The 17,641-nt window shown below is 38.4% G+C and overlaps 1 protein-coding gene across 5 annotated transcripts in view; it reads right to left on the minus strand.

The window, feature by feature from the left end:
• Positions 1-17,641, minus strand: part of PLCB4 (phospholipase C beta 4) — a 190,560-nt gene that overhangs the window by 13,258 nt on the left and 159,661 nt on the right. For 2 of the 5 annotated variants that reach the window (XM_072409636.1, XM_072409635.1), the window contains exons 34-36: positions 3,476-3,651; positions 2,342-2,443; positions 907-964 (exon numbers count right to left, since the gene is read on the minus strand). In XM_072409636.1, coding sequence (XP_072265737.1) covers positions 907-964; positions 2,342-2,443; positions 3,476-3,651 — 336 coding nt within the window. Of the gene's footprint in view, positions 1-906; positions 965-2,341; positions 2,444-3,475; positions 3,652-11,470; positions 11,968-17,641 lie in introns of those variants that run through there. The other 3 variants (XM_072409639.1, XM_072409637.1, XM_072409638.1) reach the window with 3 other exon arrangements.

Raw genomic sequence — 17,641 nt, forward strand, 5'->3', positions numbered from 1 at the left:
TGTACATCTAGAACCTGTATGTACATCTAGAACCTGTGTGTACACATACACTAGTGTTTCTTAACATTTTAACATGAGGGAACCCCTGCAGTAACTTTAGAGTCTTCAGGCTATAAATAATATATCCACAGCTCACTGTATATTAGCTTGGTGGTCAGTAGGATGAATGCCTTTTACATTGCTGGCCAGTGGGAAGAATATCACCCTTACAGATAGCCAAAAAGATCATTGGTGTCACTTAAACTGACCTGGGATACACAAACTGCTCATTGCTCATGGAACCTCTAGCAACTTCTAGAGAAACTCTGGTTGAGAAACATTGATCTAGGACAAACTTTTTCATTAAGGGGCCACAATCTGATCTACAATTTGGCAGAGGGGCCGGGCCGATGGGAGAGTGGGTGGGGTTATGCCATCATGAAGCCACTTAAGGTGACGTCATGATAGCATAACCCCGCCTACTCTCCCATCGCAGATCTGAGCCTTCGATGGGAGAGTGGGCGGGTTGTTCTGCCCACTTCCCTGAGCCCGGGATTTGCACAGGGGACATGGTCCGCAGCTCTGGCCAGTGCGGCCCCCAATGGGGTCCATCCTCTGACCGCGCTCGGGGGGGTTGCACCGACCAGAGCCGCGGCCCGCAACTTGTTTTATCCGGCCTGTTGAACTCTCTCTCTACTTCAGCGGAGCCACTGAAGTAGAGAGTTCAACGAGCTGGATAAAAAATCCTAACAGGCCATATATGGCCCGGGGGCCGTAGTTTGCCCATGCCTGATCTAGAGCCTAAGTGTACATATAGAGCCTGTGTGTATACCTACAGCCTGTACGTACCCCCGGCTGTATTAGGTGTAGGTGGAATGGTGGGAATACAGATGGGTTCACAGGAATATAAGACTCATTTCTACTTACTCTTTTCCTCTCTTCTAGGAATTTCTTTGTGTTGCTGCTGTTCAGTTCCCTCACTCGTCTGCAAAAGGTGAAAACAACAACAAAGTCTCAGATTATAGGTAAAGCACTCTGATATCTAAATTACCATTGTGACTGTGTGTAGGGCTGGGTTTTCCGTTACACAGACTCCAACATTCCTGCCCTATGAGGGGGCAATGGCAGCTAAGGGTGTATAGCCCAGGAGGTATTTGGCTTAGGTTGCTACATTTTTGAGCCACCATTGAGGGTCATCTATGACTACTGTCAGGGGCTAGCAGAGATCCTGTGCCATGTTTGTATTGGCATTGATGGCACTCATATCTGATGGCTGCTGTGCTCACATCTTCTCTGCCCTATCTCCCTTGCTGCTGTGATTGGACAGTGGAAGGGGCAGGTAAGAGAAGATGCAAACCAGTGTTCGGGTAAGGGAGCCACTTATGGCAGCAAAGACAACACTGCAGTTGGGATCACTGGCATCAGGTCAATATGTGACAATAGCAGCCTCCAACGGAAGTTACAGGCAATTCATCCCTTCCCCCAGTCTTGAAGCTGGCACAGTATTTTATTTTTCAAACATAAGTTTTTTTTTATCTGTAACATAACATATATTTGTTTTTGATTTATTGCCAACTTAAGGAAAATCAAAGGACTTTCTGAGCACGAAGGCTAAGGAGTATTTCTAAATACTCCCCCACACAAACACACACACATATAATGGTCACAATCACTATAATCCATCCATTTGTTTTATATGAATTTTATTTTGAGGTTTTAGGCTTGCAAACAAAAGGCTTTTTATAACACAAGATAAGCTAAAAGAAAGCTTTAAGTTTCACCTGCAGGTAAGAATACAAAATATTTATAAGCAATATTTCAAAATTATATGAGCCTTGACTAAATTTAATAAATTCCCTCTGTGCAATTTGATCTCCTGTTTTTTAGGTTTGTTCATAACATATGGTATTGTGCACTGTAGCCAATAACAGGCTGCATTTGATAAATTTGGAATACTCATCAATAATATCATATTCACAGATCTAATAAGAAATAAAATCTTGTGAATGTTTTCACTATTCAGCCCTATCCTTAGTAAATGCAGAAACCATACAATAACACACCATCCATTCATCTATGGGTACTGTAGCTGTATTTGGTGGTACCGCTTGAAATTGCTGAAAGCCGTAGCTGACTGTGCTAGATACCGCTGAACAACAAGAGAACATCAGAAATAATGGATTTATAATCGAGCTAAAGGTTGTACACAAAATGTGTCTGCACACAAAAGAGCAAATAATGAATCCTCTGTGATGATGAATCCGAAAACATTATTTGTAGCATTTTCACCCACTAGTCTGATCTGAAATCTTTCACGAACATTCCATTGCGTATTTTCAAGCATGAGAATGAAAGCACTTACCTTTCACGCTCTGCCTTATTCTTGATTGATTTATCCTGGCTTATGGCTTTGCTGTTCTCCATTGAAATTTTGGCCTGGTTTGCCCTCATCTCTTTGCTTTCCCTGTGAGCAGACACATGGATAAGATGAAATCAAACAAATATAACATTGAACAATACGAATTACACATCATTTTAACCCGTGGGGCACTTTCAGACCCACAGTGTAAGACCTTAACAAGACTGGCATGTGGCTGTAGTGCAAATTGTTACAGAACCACTGTGTGACCAAAAGCATTGTGTAGCTTTTTGGGAATTACGCCATAATCTGCCGCAGCCGTGGCCATACAGCCTTGTGCAAAAATTCCTTAAAAGCGGTGAAGTAGCAAGAGGAGACTGCACAGGGTGCACCATGCTTCCTTGAGACTGGTTGTAATTGCTGCTCCTTTTGCTTTTTTCACTGTTGACAACAAAGGGCTGTTTAGTTTATAAGTCCCTTTCTTGGGTGAGGACTCCAACAATTTTGTTTTGTGTGGCACAACATTTTGGCATTACCAGCCAGCCCATTGTTAATGAAGGCTAAGAAAACAGCCCTTCATTTTTTATGGTGGTTTAAGGGTTAAGTACTCCTAAAAATTGAGCACCATCTTCTTTAGTTAAGCCAGGGGTATCAAACTCAAAAACACAGTGGGTCAAAAATAAAAACTTAGACAAAGTCGCGGGCCAAACTTGAAATTTATTGCAAAAAATTGAGGACGTTTTTCCTTTTCATTAGATATAAAACCTTTTCAAATGTAAGCAAAGATGTGGGGCCACGCATAGGCAGAGAAGTCGCTGGTCTATAGAGGGGGCTACTACAGTTCCTGGCATTAGTTGTGTCTATGAAACAGTCCAACAGTGATACTGGGAATTGTAGTAGCAGTGCTATTTCAATGCAGCGGCGGCCCAGCTGCAATTCATATTTAGAATTCTTTTGGGGGCCAAAAATTTCCTTTTGTAGGCCATATTTAGCCCTGGGCCAGAGTTTGACACCCCTGAGTTAAGCAGAAGTGTAACTCTTTATTCAAGAACTTTATTAAGCAGCATCTCCTTCTAGCATGATGATTGTCTACATCTTGGATGTATTTGGCTATTGTATGATGTATCTTTCACTTACCGGTCATGAGAAAGTTTCAGCTGCTGTGTCTGTTGTTCTTGGACGGAAATAAGCAGTTTTTTGAGGAGGTCACATTGCTGTGTTAAGTGGAGGTCCCGGAGTTCCTGCTCTTCAGCACTGTGTGTGCTAATCAAATCTGACCATTCCTTTGTATGCTGAGCAACAACATCTTTCACCTAGCAGGAAAAAAATGCACTAACAGGTTAATCATACACAGCAACTACTGAACCTGCAGCATGCCTCTGAAGACACTTGTTGGGAAACCAGTGACAGGGTTTTATAGTAACTTTTCCTGTTTACTCTTATTCTTTTTTACAATACACAAACTTCTGCAGTGATATGTTTTGTTTGCTTTTTAGGCACACAGTTCACTACAAAGCATTGACCCTAACAAAGAATTTTTTTTTAAATTTTTTGTGGGTGAGGACATGTGTAGAAGTGCACATACATGCAATTACCTTTTAATTCTTCCTGTTCTGGCTCAATCACAGGGTATTTGGCTTGCTAGAGCTAGGTAACCACACAGAGGTTTCATACTTACAACAGCCTTCCAAATCTCCCCATTCTTGCCAAATCTCAGGGCATTTGGCAGACAGAGCTAGGTACAGGGCATACATAGAGGTAACATACTTGCAGCAGCCTTCCAAACCTTCATATCCTACCCAATCTTGGGGCATTTTGCCAGCACAGCTTTGACACTTCAGGGTAGTGTTGGAGCTTGCCACTAAGCCCTGTCCTCTACACAATCCTACTGGCCCATCACTATGATGATTGGCAACCTCAATTGTGGTGGAAAGGGGTAGGCAAGCTTTAGTACTATTAGAAAGCGTTGAAGCTTTGCCAGTGGAAATATACCCCAGCACCCCAGCTGTGACATGAAGATTCAAAACTTGCTAAGAGTTTATGTACCTCTAGGTGACTGCCAATCAAACCAGCAGCATTTGATTTTTTAACCCCCCCCCCCATTCCCCCAATAAGTATGTTTTCATGATTAGGTGATAAGCAACCATTTGATAGAGGTTCCAGATCAAAATAAATCTAAAAACATGTTTATGTAAGTATTTCAGATTCCGATGACTATAGAATTTACTACATCACTGGAAATTCTCCATGGTAAGTAAAGTTAAAGTGCAGCTCTGTGCAAAAGAAATGAATTGGACCTTCATCTCCTGTCCGAATGACACATGGCGTTATCAGGAATTTAAGGAAAAACTCCCCAAACAGGGACAGAAACAGCAATTATATTTGATAGAAAATTGTAAATTTTAACAGTTTAAAAAAAGCATGCATTTATAACTAAAAGTACTTTTCCTAATTTCCTATACTATTCACAGGGAATTAGTGAAAAGTATGTACTGGTAAAAGTTGAACATTTGCAGGACATAGTGATCCAAAATCCCATACTTTCCCTTCCATCTGTCTACAGCATACTAGAATTTCAACCATTTGCTAACATCTATGGCTATTGTTAGAGTCTTCTACTTAGATAATAAGGAGACAGAGCACCACAAAAGGCAAATAATACATTGTCATGGACAGACCACTGCTTTCATAAGGTTATCTTTATGAAAACATTCCTTGATCCGATTTCCTTCGCTGTTCCATCACTGTCACTGCTATCCTCACCGGGTCTTCTGCTGGCTATGAAGATTGGCTGGTATTGGGTATGAAGACTAGCTCATTAGCTAGTTGGGTGAAATAGGCATGCAGGAGCTACTTCATCTCAGCACAGAACCAAGCATTCAAGGTTTAAAGTACGCAAAATGACAAAAGTCCTGGCAGGAAGGCAGAAGAGATATCACAGATTTCATAGCTATTATACAAGTATACCAATTGTGACTTTTTTCTTTAGTGGAGTTTACTTTTGCTTTTAAAAATGCTGGAGTTGGGCTTTTATGGCACAATACTTTTCTTGTCATGATAACCACACATATTTATAAAATATAGAAAGGAAGAAGTTGCTAATCTCTTACACAAAATCGATATTAACTAATAATGCCCGTGTTTCTCATTACTTGTTATTCTGTGTTACAAACTGGCATTTTATCCTAAAATACATCTAAAGGCTCCTGTGTTGCAAACCAGGCAGTTATCTTCATTACGTCAATCATGCTTTTCTTCGCAGACATTGCAGTCTATAGTTGGAGAAAAAGACAATCTGAATACATTGCCAGTGTTTTCCCAAGCTCCTTTTAACCGGGTGCACCACCCGGCACTTTTCAGTAGCCACCTGGCTGCTTTTGGGTGATTACTAATGAGTTGGGTCACAATACATGGGCTGTCACCAGCCTTCAATTTCTTCCCACCTGGCTTAAAACAAATTCTGGGTTGAACGCTGATTGGGAAGGACCACGTGTGCCCAGGTTCTGATTGACAAGCTACAAATTTGATAACCAGCAGTGAAAACACTGTTACCTATATCCCCTACATCTTCTCAGACCACTGCAGTGAACACAGATATAGCCTACGTGAGAGAGACAACTCTGCCCTGAATTCACGAGCAGTGCAGCAGCATTGCCCCCATTACAAGAAGATGCATCTTCACTGGCAGACACAACAGGTATTTTGGGAAATTCCAGGAGGACAATAAATGAAGATTCACTGACATTAGTGGTGAAGTGTGTATACAGTATGTGTATGTATGTAGAGGCTAGTGATAACTGACAGAGCAGTAATTTGTAATACTCTATAAGTAACGGCTACATGCAAAAAAATGTTTACACACACATATTAAAATACTCTATATTATGGTAAAATACTTGCAAGAAAAATTGTGAAATGCAGCCATTTATGTGACAGGATAATCCTCTTAACTTAGTTGATGCATTACCAACTAAAAATTACCATCCAGTAAAGCACATAACATATATATTAGAGCTGACCTAAAAACTGCAACTGAAAACTGACCTAATAAATGTCCTGAAAAATCATTTTTCCCATACTTGCTAATTTTGTTTTCTTTTTTTCTTTTTGTGTCAATGTCCCTGATGTCCTAACTCAAAGTGAGGTTAAATTTTCCTGGTGGGGACACATGAAAAGGTAAACTTGCCTGATGCTCCAACCCTTCTGCTCTCTAACCAATATAAACCAGAAAATATATTTCCAGAGATCAGCTTAAGAAATGAATCATAACTGTCTTTCAGAAAGTTATTTAACAAGCACAATACTTCCAGTTATTTACATATAAAACATCTAAGTTAATTATGAAGCCAGCACAGTCCCACTCATAACTCCTACACTCTGTCTGCTCCGTGTTCCATGTGAACAATCAGGGGTACAGCAGTCTCTCCACCAATCATTTTGTAATTTTTATTATTTAGCGTAACAAGTAAAACTTAAAATTATTACAGGAAGCCATTCTGCCTTCTGATATATCACGAATAAGAGTAATTTGATAAACATCTTTTTTCTTTAAGAATTAGACTCTGGTACAAGTTTAAAGTATAAAGTTTACTAAAGTAACATTGTTCTGTATTGAGGCTTGGCTATTGAGTTGTCCAAAAATGAAAGACATGAGCAGATTTCCCCCTGTAAAATCTGTTCCCAGGAAATGGTTACTCTTCCCAATGGGACAGAAATGGAAGTTTGACAGAGATTCTAACCCCTTTCTATTTAAAACTAAAAAGAAAAGTTTTGGTTGCATACAACTTTGTGCATAAAACATGTAGATTCTTTATTGTCAATAGTGTGGCTTTGGGTTTACTGGTTAAAAAGCATCTTCCATGCCCCAACATTGCTTGCATTGCTTTTATTGATTGCATTGCTTACACAGAAAAGACAAGTTTATTTTGATCCAGGAATCCTGATGAAAAAGTGATTTTAATTAGAGATTTCTAGCCCATGTAAAGCTGTGCAGTGCATTATTGCAAACGCATTAACATGAGTTGTTTTGTTAACATCGCCTGTATTAAGAAAGCCCATTGAAGAATAAATATAAGTCTTAAGAATATCTAGTAGTAGTTACTCACATTCAACTGGGCTTGTTCTTGCAATGTTGAAGATGTTTTACAGCGTTTCAAAGCTGCTTTATGGGAACTGATAAAGCAGCTTAGTGAGATCCGAAGAACACAAAAACAAGTCAAGTTGAATGTGACTACCTACTACTAGATATACAATGATCTGGATAATAGGAACATTAACAGACAAACACTAAAAAAAGGTAAAAGCTGAACATACATTTTGGAGGATCATGGTAACATAATAACAAAGTAAAGGAGCAAGCATGTTAAAAAGCAGACATGGTATAGACATGTAAACCAACAACTAGTTGTAGCTGTCCGGTTTAGAAGATGGACATATAAACAACCCTCCCAGTGTAGGACCCTGACACAAGGAAAGCATGTAGAGCTTCATACTAGGTTACATAGACTCTATCAACCTATGAACCTCTCTGCAAAAATAAAAAATATTTACCACCATGCATAATCATGCTTCTTACTTATACATTTTATATCAAAAATTCAGTGTTTCTCAACCTTTTATTACATGGGAGAAGCCTGGAAATAAGTCATATCTTCAGGGAACCTCTGCTATAATTATGATATCCACAGCTTACAGTACATTAGCATGGTGGTCAGAATGCCTCTTATATTGCTAGATAGTGGGAAGAGGAAGGGGTACAAGCATTACTACAATCTTTACATAAGTTAAAACCATAAAAAAAGCAGGCCAATACATTTTATGGTTTCACCACCACCTTTTATCTCAATTCACTGCCACCCTATTGATATGATATGGACTGCTTTCTGCTATGTGTATGTATAGGAATGGGTATAAACATTCCTGTACGCCTTCCATAAGTTAAAACCCTAAACTAAGTAGACCAATACATTTCAGGGTTCCAGCATCACCTTCAATGTCAACCTAATGATACCTCGCTGATATACTGCAAAATGAGTTACATTTAAAGCATGGAACCATGTAACCGGAGGGTGCCATCCTAATGGGAAAAAAAATTCTCAAAGCTGCTTTTCTGGTGTCCAATTAGTGTGGTGAATTGGCTTTACAGAATCATATAAAACTTAGATACAGGAAAATAGAGTAGATTATAGCTGTAATAATTGATAAAAGTTCACTGATTAACTTTAAAGAGAGACTAAAGTTAGAAAAAAAAAACTGTACTCTGGGACACTCTCAATAACAAATCTGGTCCGCATTGTCTTTTGGCCCCCAAAGGAATCCCATATATGAATTGCAGCTGGCCCGCCGCTGGATTGAAATAGCGCAACTACTACAATTCCCGGCATTACTTGCGTCTATAGACCAGCGGCCTCTCTGCCTATGCGTGGCCCCGCATTGGACTGTTTTATAGAGGCAGGTAATGCCGGGCATTGTAGTAGGGGCATCACTGGCGTCTATAGACGAGCAGCCTCTCTGCCTATGCGTAGCCCCGCATTGGACTGTTTTATAGACGCAAGTAATGCCGGGAATTGTAGTAAGGGTATCACTGGCATCTATAGACCAGTGGCCTCTCTGCCTATGCCTAGCCCCGCATTGGACTGTTTTATAGACACAAGTAATGCCGGGAATTGTAGTAGGGGCATCACTGGCATCTATAGACCAGCGGCCTCTCTGCCTATGCTTGGCACAGCATTGGACTGTTTTATAGACGCAAGTAATGCCGGGAGGTAAAGTAGTGGCATCACTCATGTCTATTGACCAGCGGCCTCTCTGCCTATGCGTGGCCCCGCATTGGACTGTTTTATTTTGTTGTAGTAGCAGTGCTATTTCAGTGAAGAGGGAGTTCCAGCCACTCATAACATTAAGCCCCGCACTGGACTGTTGACGCAGGGAATTGTAGTAGCGGTGCTATTTCAGTTTTCCGTTTGGCCCGCAACTTTGTCTAAGTTTTTAATTTTGGCCCACTGTCTATTTGCGTTTGACACCCCTGCTCTATAAGATTTGGATAATGGAGGCGGATGTACAGATGTTCTAAATGTAGGTTTACTAGTTCTCAGTAGTATATCCTTAGCTCAACTAATTTTTTGAAAAATTTTGAAAATCAGCCAGTAGAGTGAAACACGAGCACTAAAATATGGAACAACCAGCACATAAACATGTAAAAGTCACATAAAGAACTACATTCCTGTTGTAATAGTAACACCCTACAATAGTAGCGTGTACTCAACGGAAATAAGCTTTCAAATTATTTATTACTATATGATTTCTATTCTAGACACATCAATTTAGGGCCATTTCCATAAAAGAAGTTAATTTGACATGCATTTAAATATGCATGTAGCTTTGGAGACATTTAATATACGCAGGCAGAACAACACAAAATCAGTGGAGGTGTGAAAGGTTAATATAGATACAGATTTAGAAAATGCCTGTGATAAATAAAAAGCCATAATTAATGCAAAATTAGGACAAGGTTTAAAAGGGTTAGAAGTTAAAATAGAACTGGCCGTCAGAAGCCACTAGTTCTGTAAAAATCTTTAACACTGATGTTGGAAAATTTTAACAGCTCTGAAACAGATTGCATGCCATGTGTGGACTGGGCATGGTTCAGCTTGAGACCTCTTGTATGTATTAGGTGCCCACTAATGACTGATTGGTCTATGGACATGATGTGATTATTTAATCACCGAGGTTCATTATCTACAGCTATTTACACACTCATGTATTACCCACCCTATGACTTCCCATATGTTGGAATCGTTTAAGTGCCTCCCCTGGCACTGCCAATAACCATACATCCAGCCTGTCCAGTACAAGTTCTATAAATACCTTTACTACTGGGTGGCATCACATTTTTCTTTCTACTATGAAGAGGGCTGATGAGATCATATTATCAGAATCTTTAACAAGGTATGTTTTTTCCCTTTACTAAAGTAATTTATGTTTACCTTCAAGTTGCAGCCAGCCACTCCCCAGTATAACATAATAGGGATTTCTCAGTAATGTGTACCAGTAAATGAAAAGTTGTGAATAAAAGCTTAATGTCATACTCTTTATCCATTGATGCCGAAACAAGAAAAGTAACTACCTGTATGACATATAACATAGATGCTAAGGTCTATCAGTAGCCTTAGTTTCACAGTAGCAGTTTTGGCCACATTAACTCTTACTGTTACAGTTTACATTTCAGCTTGCTTATATCGAAAAAAATGATCACTTATTGATGTTACATTTTCTGGAATTGAAGAAAATTGAAATGGAAGAAAACTTAGTTTGCTACTGAAAAAAATGCATATTAAATTCCTATACAGGAGCAGCATCAGTAGGGTCCTGTTAACATAGACAGTGAAATTGTGGTTTGGTTACTGGTTCATCACCACTCCTTGTAGGGTAAATGGGGCTGCCATAAGGAATGCATAGGGCCGGTAGGTTGTGGTTTAATTTGGAGTGGTGGTTTGCTACCATCCACTAACTGACCATCTAAACACTGCCAATGCTTGTCTATGATGAATTAGTATGAAAACTGGGACTGTTGACAGCTGCTCAGAACAGCCTGGGAACCATTGTTCCTTCCATTCTTGTGCACTTATTGTAAATAGTTTATTTATGTAAGCAACCTGGAAAGTGTTTCTTGACAACAGTGCCATTTAAATACTGCTCTGATGGACAATATATTAATAATTTTTTGCTTTAAGAACAATAAATGATAAAAAGCCTTTGGAACCTGATTGAGTCACCCATGGTTTTATCCACTGACCCCCTGGTCATAAAAGGACACTGTGGTGGAGTAGGGACTGGTGAATGGGACCAGAGGGCATAACAGAGGACCCAAAAATATGTCTGATCCTAAAAATTCTTTGGCTGTTGTAGCCCTTTAAGGTAGGGAAGATCAAATTAAGCACCCACCACAAAGGTAATTATAGGGCTCCTATCAGACTTGCAGTTCAACACTGTGCTCCAAGCTCCCCCTCTTCTACTACTATGTTGTTAACTGCAGATCTTAACTTTTTTGTTGTAAGGTTGAGGTTTGGGTGCAGTTTTTCCTCTGGAGGAGGATGAGCAATCATATACAGAAGCAACTTGTCGCTTTCCTAATAAAAACACAGCTACAGTTAGCTGAAAAAAATGCATGAAGATTAATCTTTAGGTTTGGCTAAAAAAAAACATTAGCCAGTAAATATTTGACTTTTATTAAAAACACTTTTTAGCTCTTAGATTTACATATTTACACTTGGACGCATTAATTTTATTGAGCACAAAATGTTAAAGAATTGGATGGATTACCTAAAACTAAAACAACATGAAGTCAAGTTATTATATGTTTTAATGCTGAGTCCAAAAGCCTTGTATATACAATTTCATCTTGTGAAGCCCAGCATGTGTAATTTAGTAAACCCTATGCAACTTTTTTTTTTTCTATCCGTAATGACTTTGTGTTTATGGATTGGATTGCTTTTTTTTTTGGGCTGCTCTTACCCCTTTTTCTTGATCGCTTTTTCTAAGTTCTTCTCAAGAGACAACTTTTCCTTATCAAACTGTGCCACTATTTTGTCAACTTGTGTGCAGTGTACCTTCTGCATAGCGCTGTGTTCCTGGAAAACAGTAGCTTTGTTTGATTAGGCAATTAAGCAAAATACTCGTCTGTTCACTTGATGCAGCGGAACATTCTGTATTCACTTGTATTTCCTGACCCACTCCAGATGGACTTGTAGATACATGCCATTTTTTTCAGGGTTATGCCATCAAAAAAAAAAAACACTTCATCCATTTTCACAATAGGTTCTTCTCAAAACCAACTACCTAATACAGTAATCAACAATGAAACCTTATTTTTCACAAAGAGAATTAATGATCTTTTCAATAAAATCATTTTGGAAAATGCTTTAATGGAATGTACAACATTTTATCCACTGTAATTTATAAAGCAGAATTATCTAAAACTAGTTTAAAAAATACAGAAATTATGTGTTATACAGAGTGTCTAGACAACATACTAAAGAGATAGGTCACCTGTGCAGTTCACCCAAATGAAGTGTTTGTACAATGTCTGGAAAAAAAGTCCCCAAGCCTGTGGGGGCAGTGTTATGATCTGGGGTTGCTTTAGTTGGTCAGGTCTTGGTTCAGCAATGTTTTGTGCCCAAGTTATAGTCATACCTGAATATACTTAATGACTAGGTTTTTCCAACAATGAATTTTTTCTTATCTTACAACAAAGTCATATTCCAAGATGGCAATGCCAGTATTCAAATTGTGAAAAAAGGGTGGTTGAGACATCATTTTCACATGTATTGGCCACTACAGAGTCCAGACCTTAACACCATGGAGAATATTTGGGATGTGCTGGAGAAGACTTTACACAGCCATCTGATTCGCCCATCATCATTACAGGATCTTGTGAAGAATGTATGCAGCTTGATGGAGATAAATTTTGTAATATTGCATAAACTTATCAAAATCATTCCATGGTGACTGCATGTCAAAGCTAAAGATGGTACAACAAAATATTATAATGTGTGACCTTTTTGGGCCAGGCAGTTTATTTTGGATGCATACTAGTGGATGAATTAATACAGGTTCTTATGTTGCAGTGCGTCTGTTTTGTTCCACATTAACCAATTAAATTTACATTTCTGACCACAACTTTCCAAATTGGTAATACATACATGTTTTCCTTTGTTGTCCACAGTTGGGAATTGACACACGGTTTTTAGTGCTAGGTAGAGCTTGTTACCTTGCATATTCCTATTCATTTTCCATGGGACCTCTACATTTGTCCATACAAAAAGTGTACCTTCCGCCACTTTTCCAGCACACTGCAAGGCTGTATGGCCTTTATTACATACAGATAAATGAAAGGTATTTTTTTTTTTTAGGACAAATTTAATGCTGACTTCTGCAGCTTACCCATGTAACTTCACAGAATGGTAAAAAGCAAAAGATACAATTTTATATACATTTTTAAAATTTTGAATATTGGGAATTTAAGATAGTTGTCTCCTTAACTATATTTGTGGTTTGTTTTTGAATACCATTTTCACAGTTAATGATCTGGTTCTTCACCACAAAAAATATATCTAGTTTACTATTGATATTGAGTAAAGATGTGCAGGCCATCATATTTCAATTACTGGTACACTAGAAGTAAAAGGACCCCATCCTGCCTCAACAGATCGCAGCCCTTTTTATGATAATAGTTTTATTCTCTATGTTTGTTTTATCTTAATATAGTCTCTATAGGCATTCACACTAATGTGCTATGTCTAAGCCTTCCCCATTTCTATCTCTCTGTCACTATGATTACATTCACACCAATATGCATGCATTTGTTGGATCATAAAGAATTATCTATAAAGTGACAATATATAAGATCCACTGTATAAGGAAGATTATACTGTCTCATAAAAGAATTAGGAACCATGCAACAATGTTTTGCCTCTTCTAAAAAAGACGATTAGCTATGTATATGTTTTGCATATTGTTTTACATTTTGGCAATATTACATTTTTTAATCTATCTGCCAAAAGCACACCGTTAACAGGCTTTACAAAAACTTCACCAAAACCAGAATATTCCCCAATAGCAGCAGTTTGGATTTCTTGCTCAAAGCAAAAGTCCATTTTTTAGCCACTCACCCCCTCAGTGGTCCATGTCTTTTTCCACTGCCTTTCTCATTTTAAGGCTGAATGAGCCCAGAGCCATTCATACAATTCCTAGGAGCCAAAGCTGCCAATCATAAAGCTGCATCCTCATAAAGCCTGGGCTTACAAAGCAAGAGATTAATAGGCTTTATTATAAACTATGCTCATTTTGAAAGGCCTTTGGACCTTGGATTCTGTCTTTGCTTATAATAGTGAAGGTTACAGAAGCAAATTAAGAGAAGTAGCACCTCATGTTAGGGGATATTGTATGGGTATGGATAGAAGTACTGTACCACCCATGCTCACTGACAGTAACAATAATGGCTGCTTTTCATAAAAGAAGATTGCAGGAAATGAAATGTAATGTCTTATACCTGTAAAGGAAAATGTATGGACAGGGAAATAGAGGCAAAGGAGCTGCTTATTATACATTTAACAAGAGCAGGCTAGGTCCCTTTTCAGATAGCCACAAACCTCAAAAAAGGTGAAATGAAATGAGAAGAAGAGGGATGTCTACGACCAATATTCTGTCCCTAAGAAAAAGCAAGAAGATATTTCCCACCACCAATTTACTTTAGGGGAAATGTTTTTTTTCTTTCAGAGTGTAACAAGCTGGTATCGTCTTTCATGAATATTGGAGAGTTGACCACTCTCATATCTATGACTAGACTAAGTAACACATAGGTGGCTATATCTGAATGAATAGAGTTTGTAATACACTGTTGGAAGTGACCAAAATTGATATGAATATGACTCGTATGTAAAGACAATTCTGCCTTCTTGGAAACAAGCTATAAACATCATTATCTGTGGAGATAAACATCAAAGGATTGCTTAACAGAGACAATGATTGATCTTCCATGTGTGCAGGCCTGAGGATCATTAACACCTTGGCCAGTTTGACTATTTGGTGTCAATTTCTGCCCAAACCTGTTCACTATAACTTCAGTCTTCCTGGAGGGGGCAGGGGTATATGACAACAATCCCAAGCCTGGGACAAGGACAGTCTGTGTGATCTTTTGATTAAGACTTCACACAGGATGAATCAACAATGTGATTCGCTCTGGACCTGCAGTGGGGTGTGGTTCAAGGAGAGAAAACCCTGGTGTGTATGGTTGTGTGAGAGATTGACCATGTGCTAGAGATAGAGCTAGACCCCTTTCCTTCCCCTTTCCTATATACCCTTTACCTTTTTTTTCCTTTTGTATTGAAAATCATATGTAAATAATATCTTAAGCTGTAAATAAACTTTCCCTTTTGTAAGATCTTTTGGTCCGTCGTTAAATCCAAGGCACCCCAAACAGAGTACATTCTACATACACGTTCTTGTGAATCAAGGACTGTGGCATCTTTATATCATGTCTCTATTTTTTCTCATATGCTTCTCTTGTGGCTGCTTAAAAAAATGTACACAACTCTTTCCAAGAACTCTAATCTCCAAATTTCAGCTCTCAATGTCTTACTAGGTCTTCTAGCACTCCTTCTCCTTTAAGCCGGTAGGTATCATTCAACAAATGTGTCCAATAGGAATGGATGCATTCTTCACAACAGAATGCTGCAAAGAACAGTGTGCACTGGTCTATGGTGGTGAAAAGACATGGGACTGGATAAAAGTGACTTTGACTCATCATATGATCATAATGTATAGAAAGAAGACATATACACTGGAAATGTATAAAATATGTGGATTGGGGTTCAGCTTTAATTGTGGTTCAGGAGAAAGTGAACCCATAAGTCCAGTATTCTCATGAGCATACCCTAGAACATAATTATTCATTGATCACTTCCACGTACTATGCACTGTCATTTGGGGAAAGGGAAAATGGGATAGCACTTAACAAGAGCAAGCCAATACAAACATAGGCAACACTTACCTTACTTTCCTCTTAAGATGATCATTTTCTTCACTTTACCTTATATATTTATTATTTTTGGCATGATAATCTTACAAAAAACAACAGATGGTTCACATTTATGGGGCCTTTGCCTCCCTGATAGCAACAATTGTTAGAAATTTATAGAAACAGAGAAACATTTGCACAATGATTTCAGATGACACACAGATAGTTCTGTTCTGTGAGGACACAGACACATGTGCCAAGACCTGTGATCTGTACCTATGCACTGCAGCAATCTATGTCATTTCAATCATAATGGCAGTAACAGAAAAGGCTTCTGTGGATTCCAGATAAAAGCAATCTCCTGCCCCTTATTAAGCTATAATGATTTCCACCCACAGTTATGACTCATCCACAATCCACAGCCAGCACTTTCTCTCCCTGAAAACACAATTTCCATAGATTTTATGTTTTTTTTTTCTAAAACTAGTGCTAAAAGCATCTCCAGACTGTTACATGATTCTGCCAGGAAATACAACATTTAAGACATTTGATTCTTTGCTAGATATTACATTTAAATAGGCAGAAAATAGAAAAACACAAGCTGGGTTGAAGATTATTTTCATATTGGATCCACAGACATTTCACAGGACAAGAAAAAGAATGGTAATCTTTGACCTAGGGGGCAACTACAACTTAATGTCCCTTTCACTGTAGATTATTTGTGGGATAAGTAAGTATCCCATACAAATTATGCCTTGGCATTCAGTCATATCTGCATTCCGGGTGACTGGACTAACTTATATTATATGGCCCAGGGAACAAATAACCACTATTAAGTATGCTTCCTGGAAAACTCCTCCAAACATTTTTTTAAAACTGATTTCTCGAAACAAACAGAATAAAAAAAGAACTACTTTTTTACTTACCTATCTCGTGGTCCTTTTGTAAAGTCTTCTGTCTATTGCACACAAAGCTGCCTTCATAATATTTACTTCTATGTGTGTGTGTATTGGATGCCCAGGTTCCCTCCCTCGTTGTGGTTTTAAATGCTCATTGATGGACACTAGAAGAATCACTGGTTTAGGATTTGAAGGCTCTTTGGGGGGTTGGTATGGTTTTCATCATACTAGCACAAAAAATAAATGCTATATTTAAAGACTACTATTTTACCTTTAGAGGGCAGGCATAACTGTTCTATCCCTATCATTCATAATAATAACATAAATCATAGGGATAAAACCACTCTCAGGTTTTTCTACAGTCCCCATTGTAGACGTTTACCCTCTTTACATTTTTGGACAGTAAATAAAACCTTTTTAGTGGGGAGATAGAGTATAGCAAAAACACATTTTTTAATAAAATAGGGAAAGGTAAGAACCTCTGTCAAGGTAACAATACTGACCATGACTTCCCTCATTCTTAGTTTTCCAGAGCTTTCAGAGGGAGAGAAAATTAAGGTGAAATGAGTTCAAAGACAATAATTAACATGTAAACTATAGCACAGCAAGTGGTAAATGCTCCACTCCAATCTGAAGGGGTTAAGCCTTTTATAGAAATAAAGAGACAAATGGTTAATAAATATAAGATGCTTTATGGGTTGCTCCAGTCACAGGGTCTTTAACTTACCCTCCTAGGACACTTTACCCGTTGTTTTGCCATTAACACTAAATAATATTTTGAAGTGAGGAAAAAACTCCCCCCCCCCCCTCATCCATATATATATATACAAACAATCAGAAGACCTAAGCAACCTCCTAAAACATAATCTAAAAATTAACTCCAATTCC

The sequence above is a fragment of the Pyxicephalus adspersus genome, chromosome 4, assembly GCF_032062135.1.
Source record: "Pyxicephalus adspersus chromosome 4, UCB_Pads_2.0, whole genome shotgun sequence".
NCBI lineage: Eukaryota > Metazoa > Chordata > Amphibia > Anura > Pyxicephalidae > Pyxicephalus > Pyxicephalus adspersus.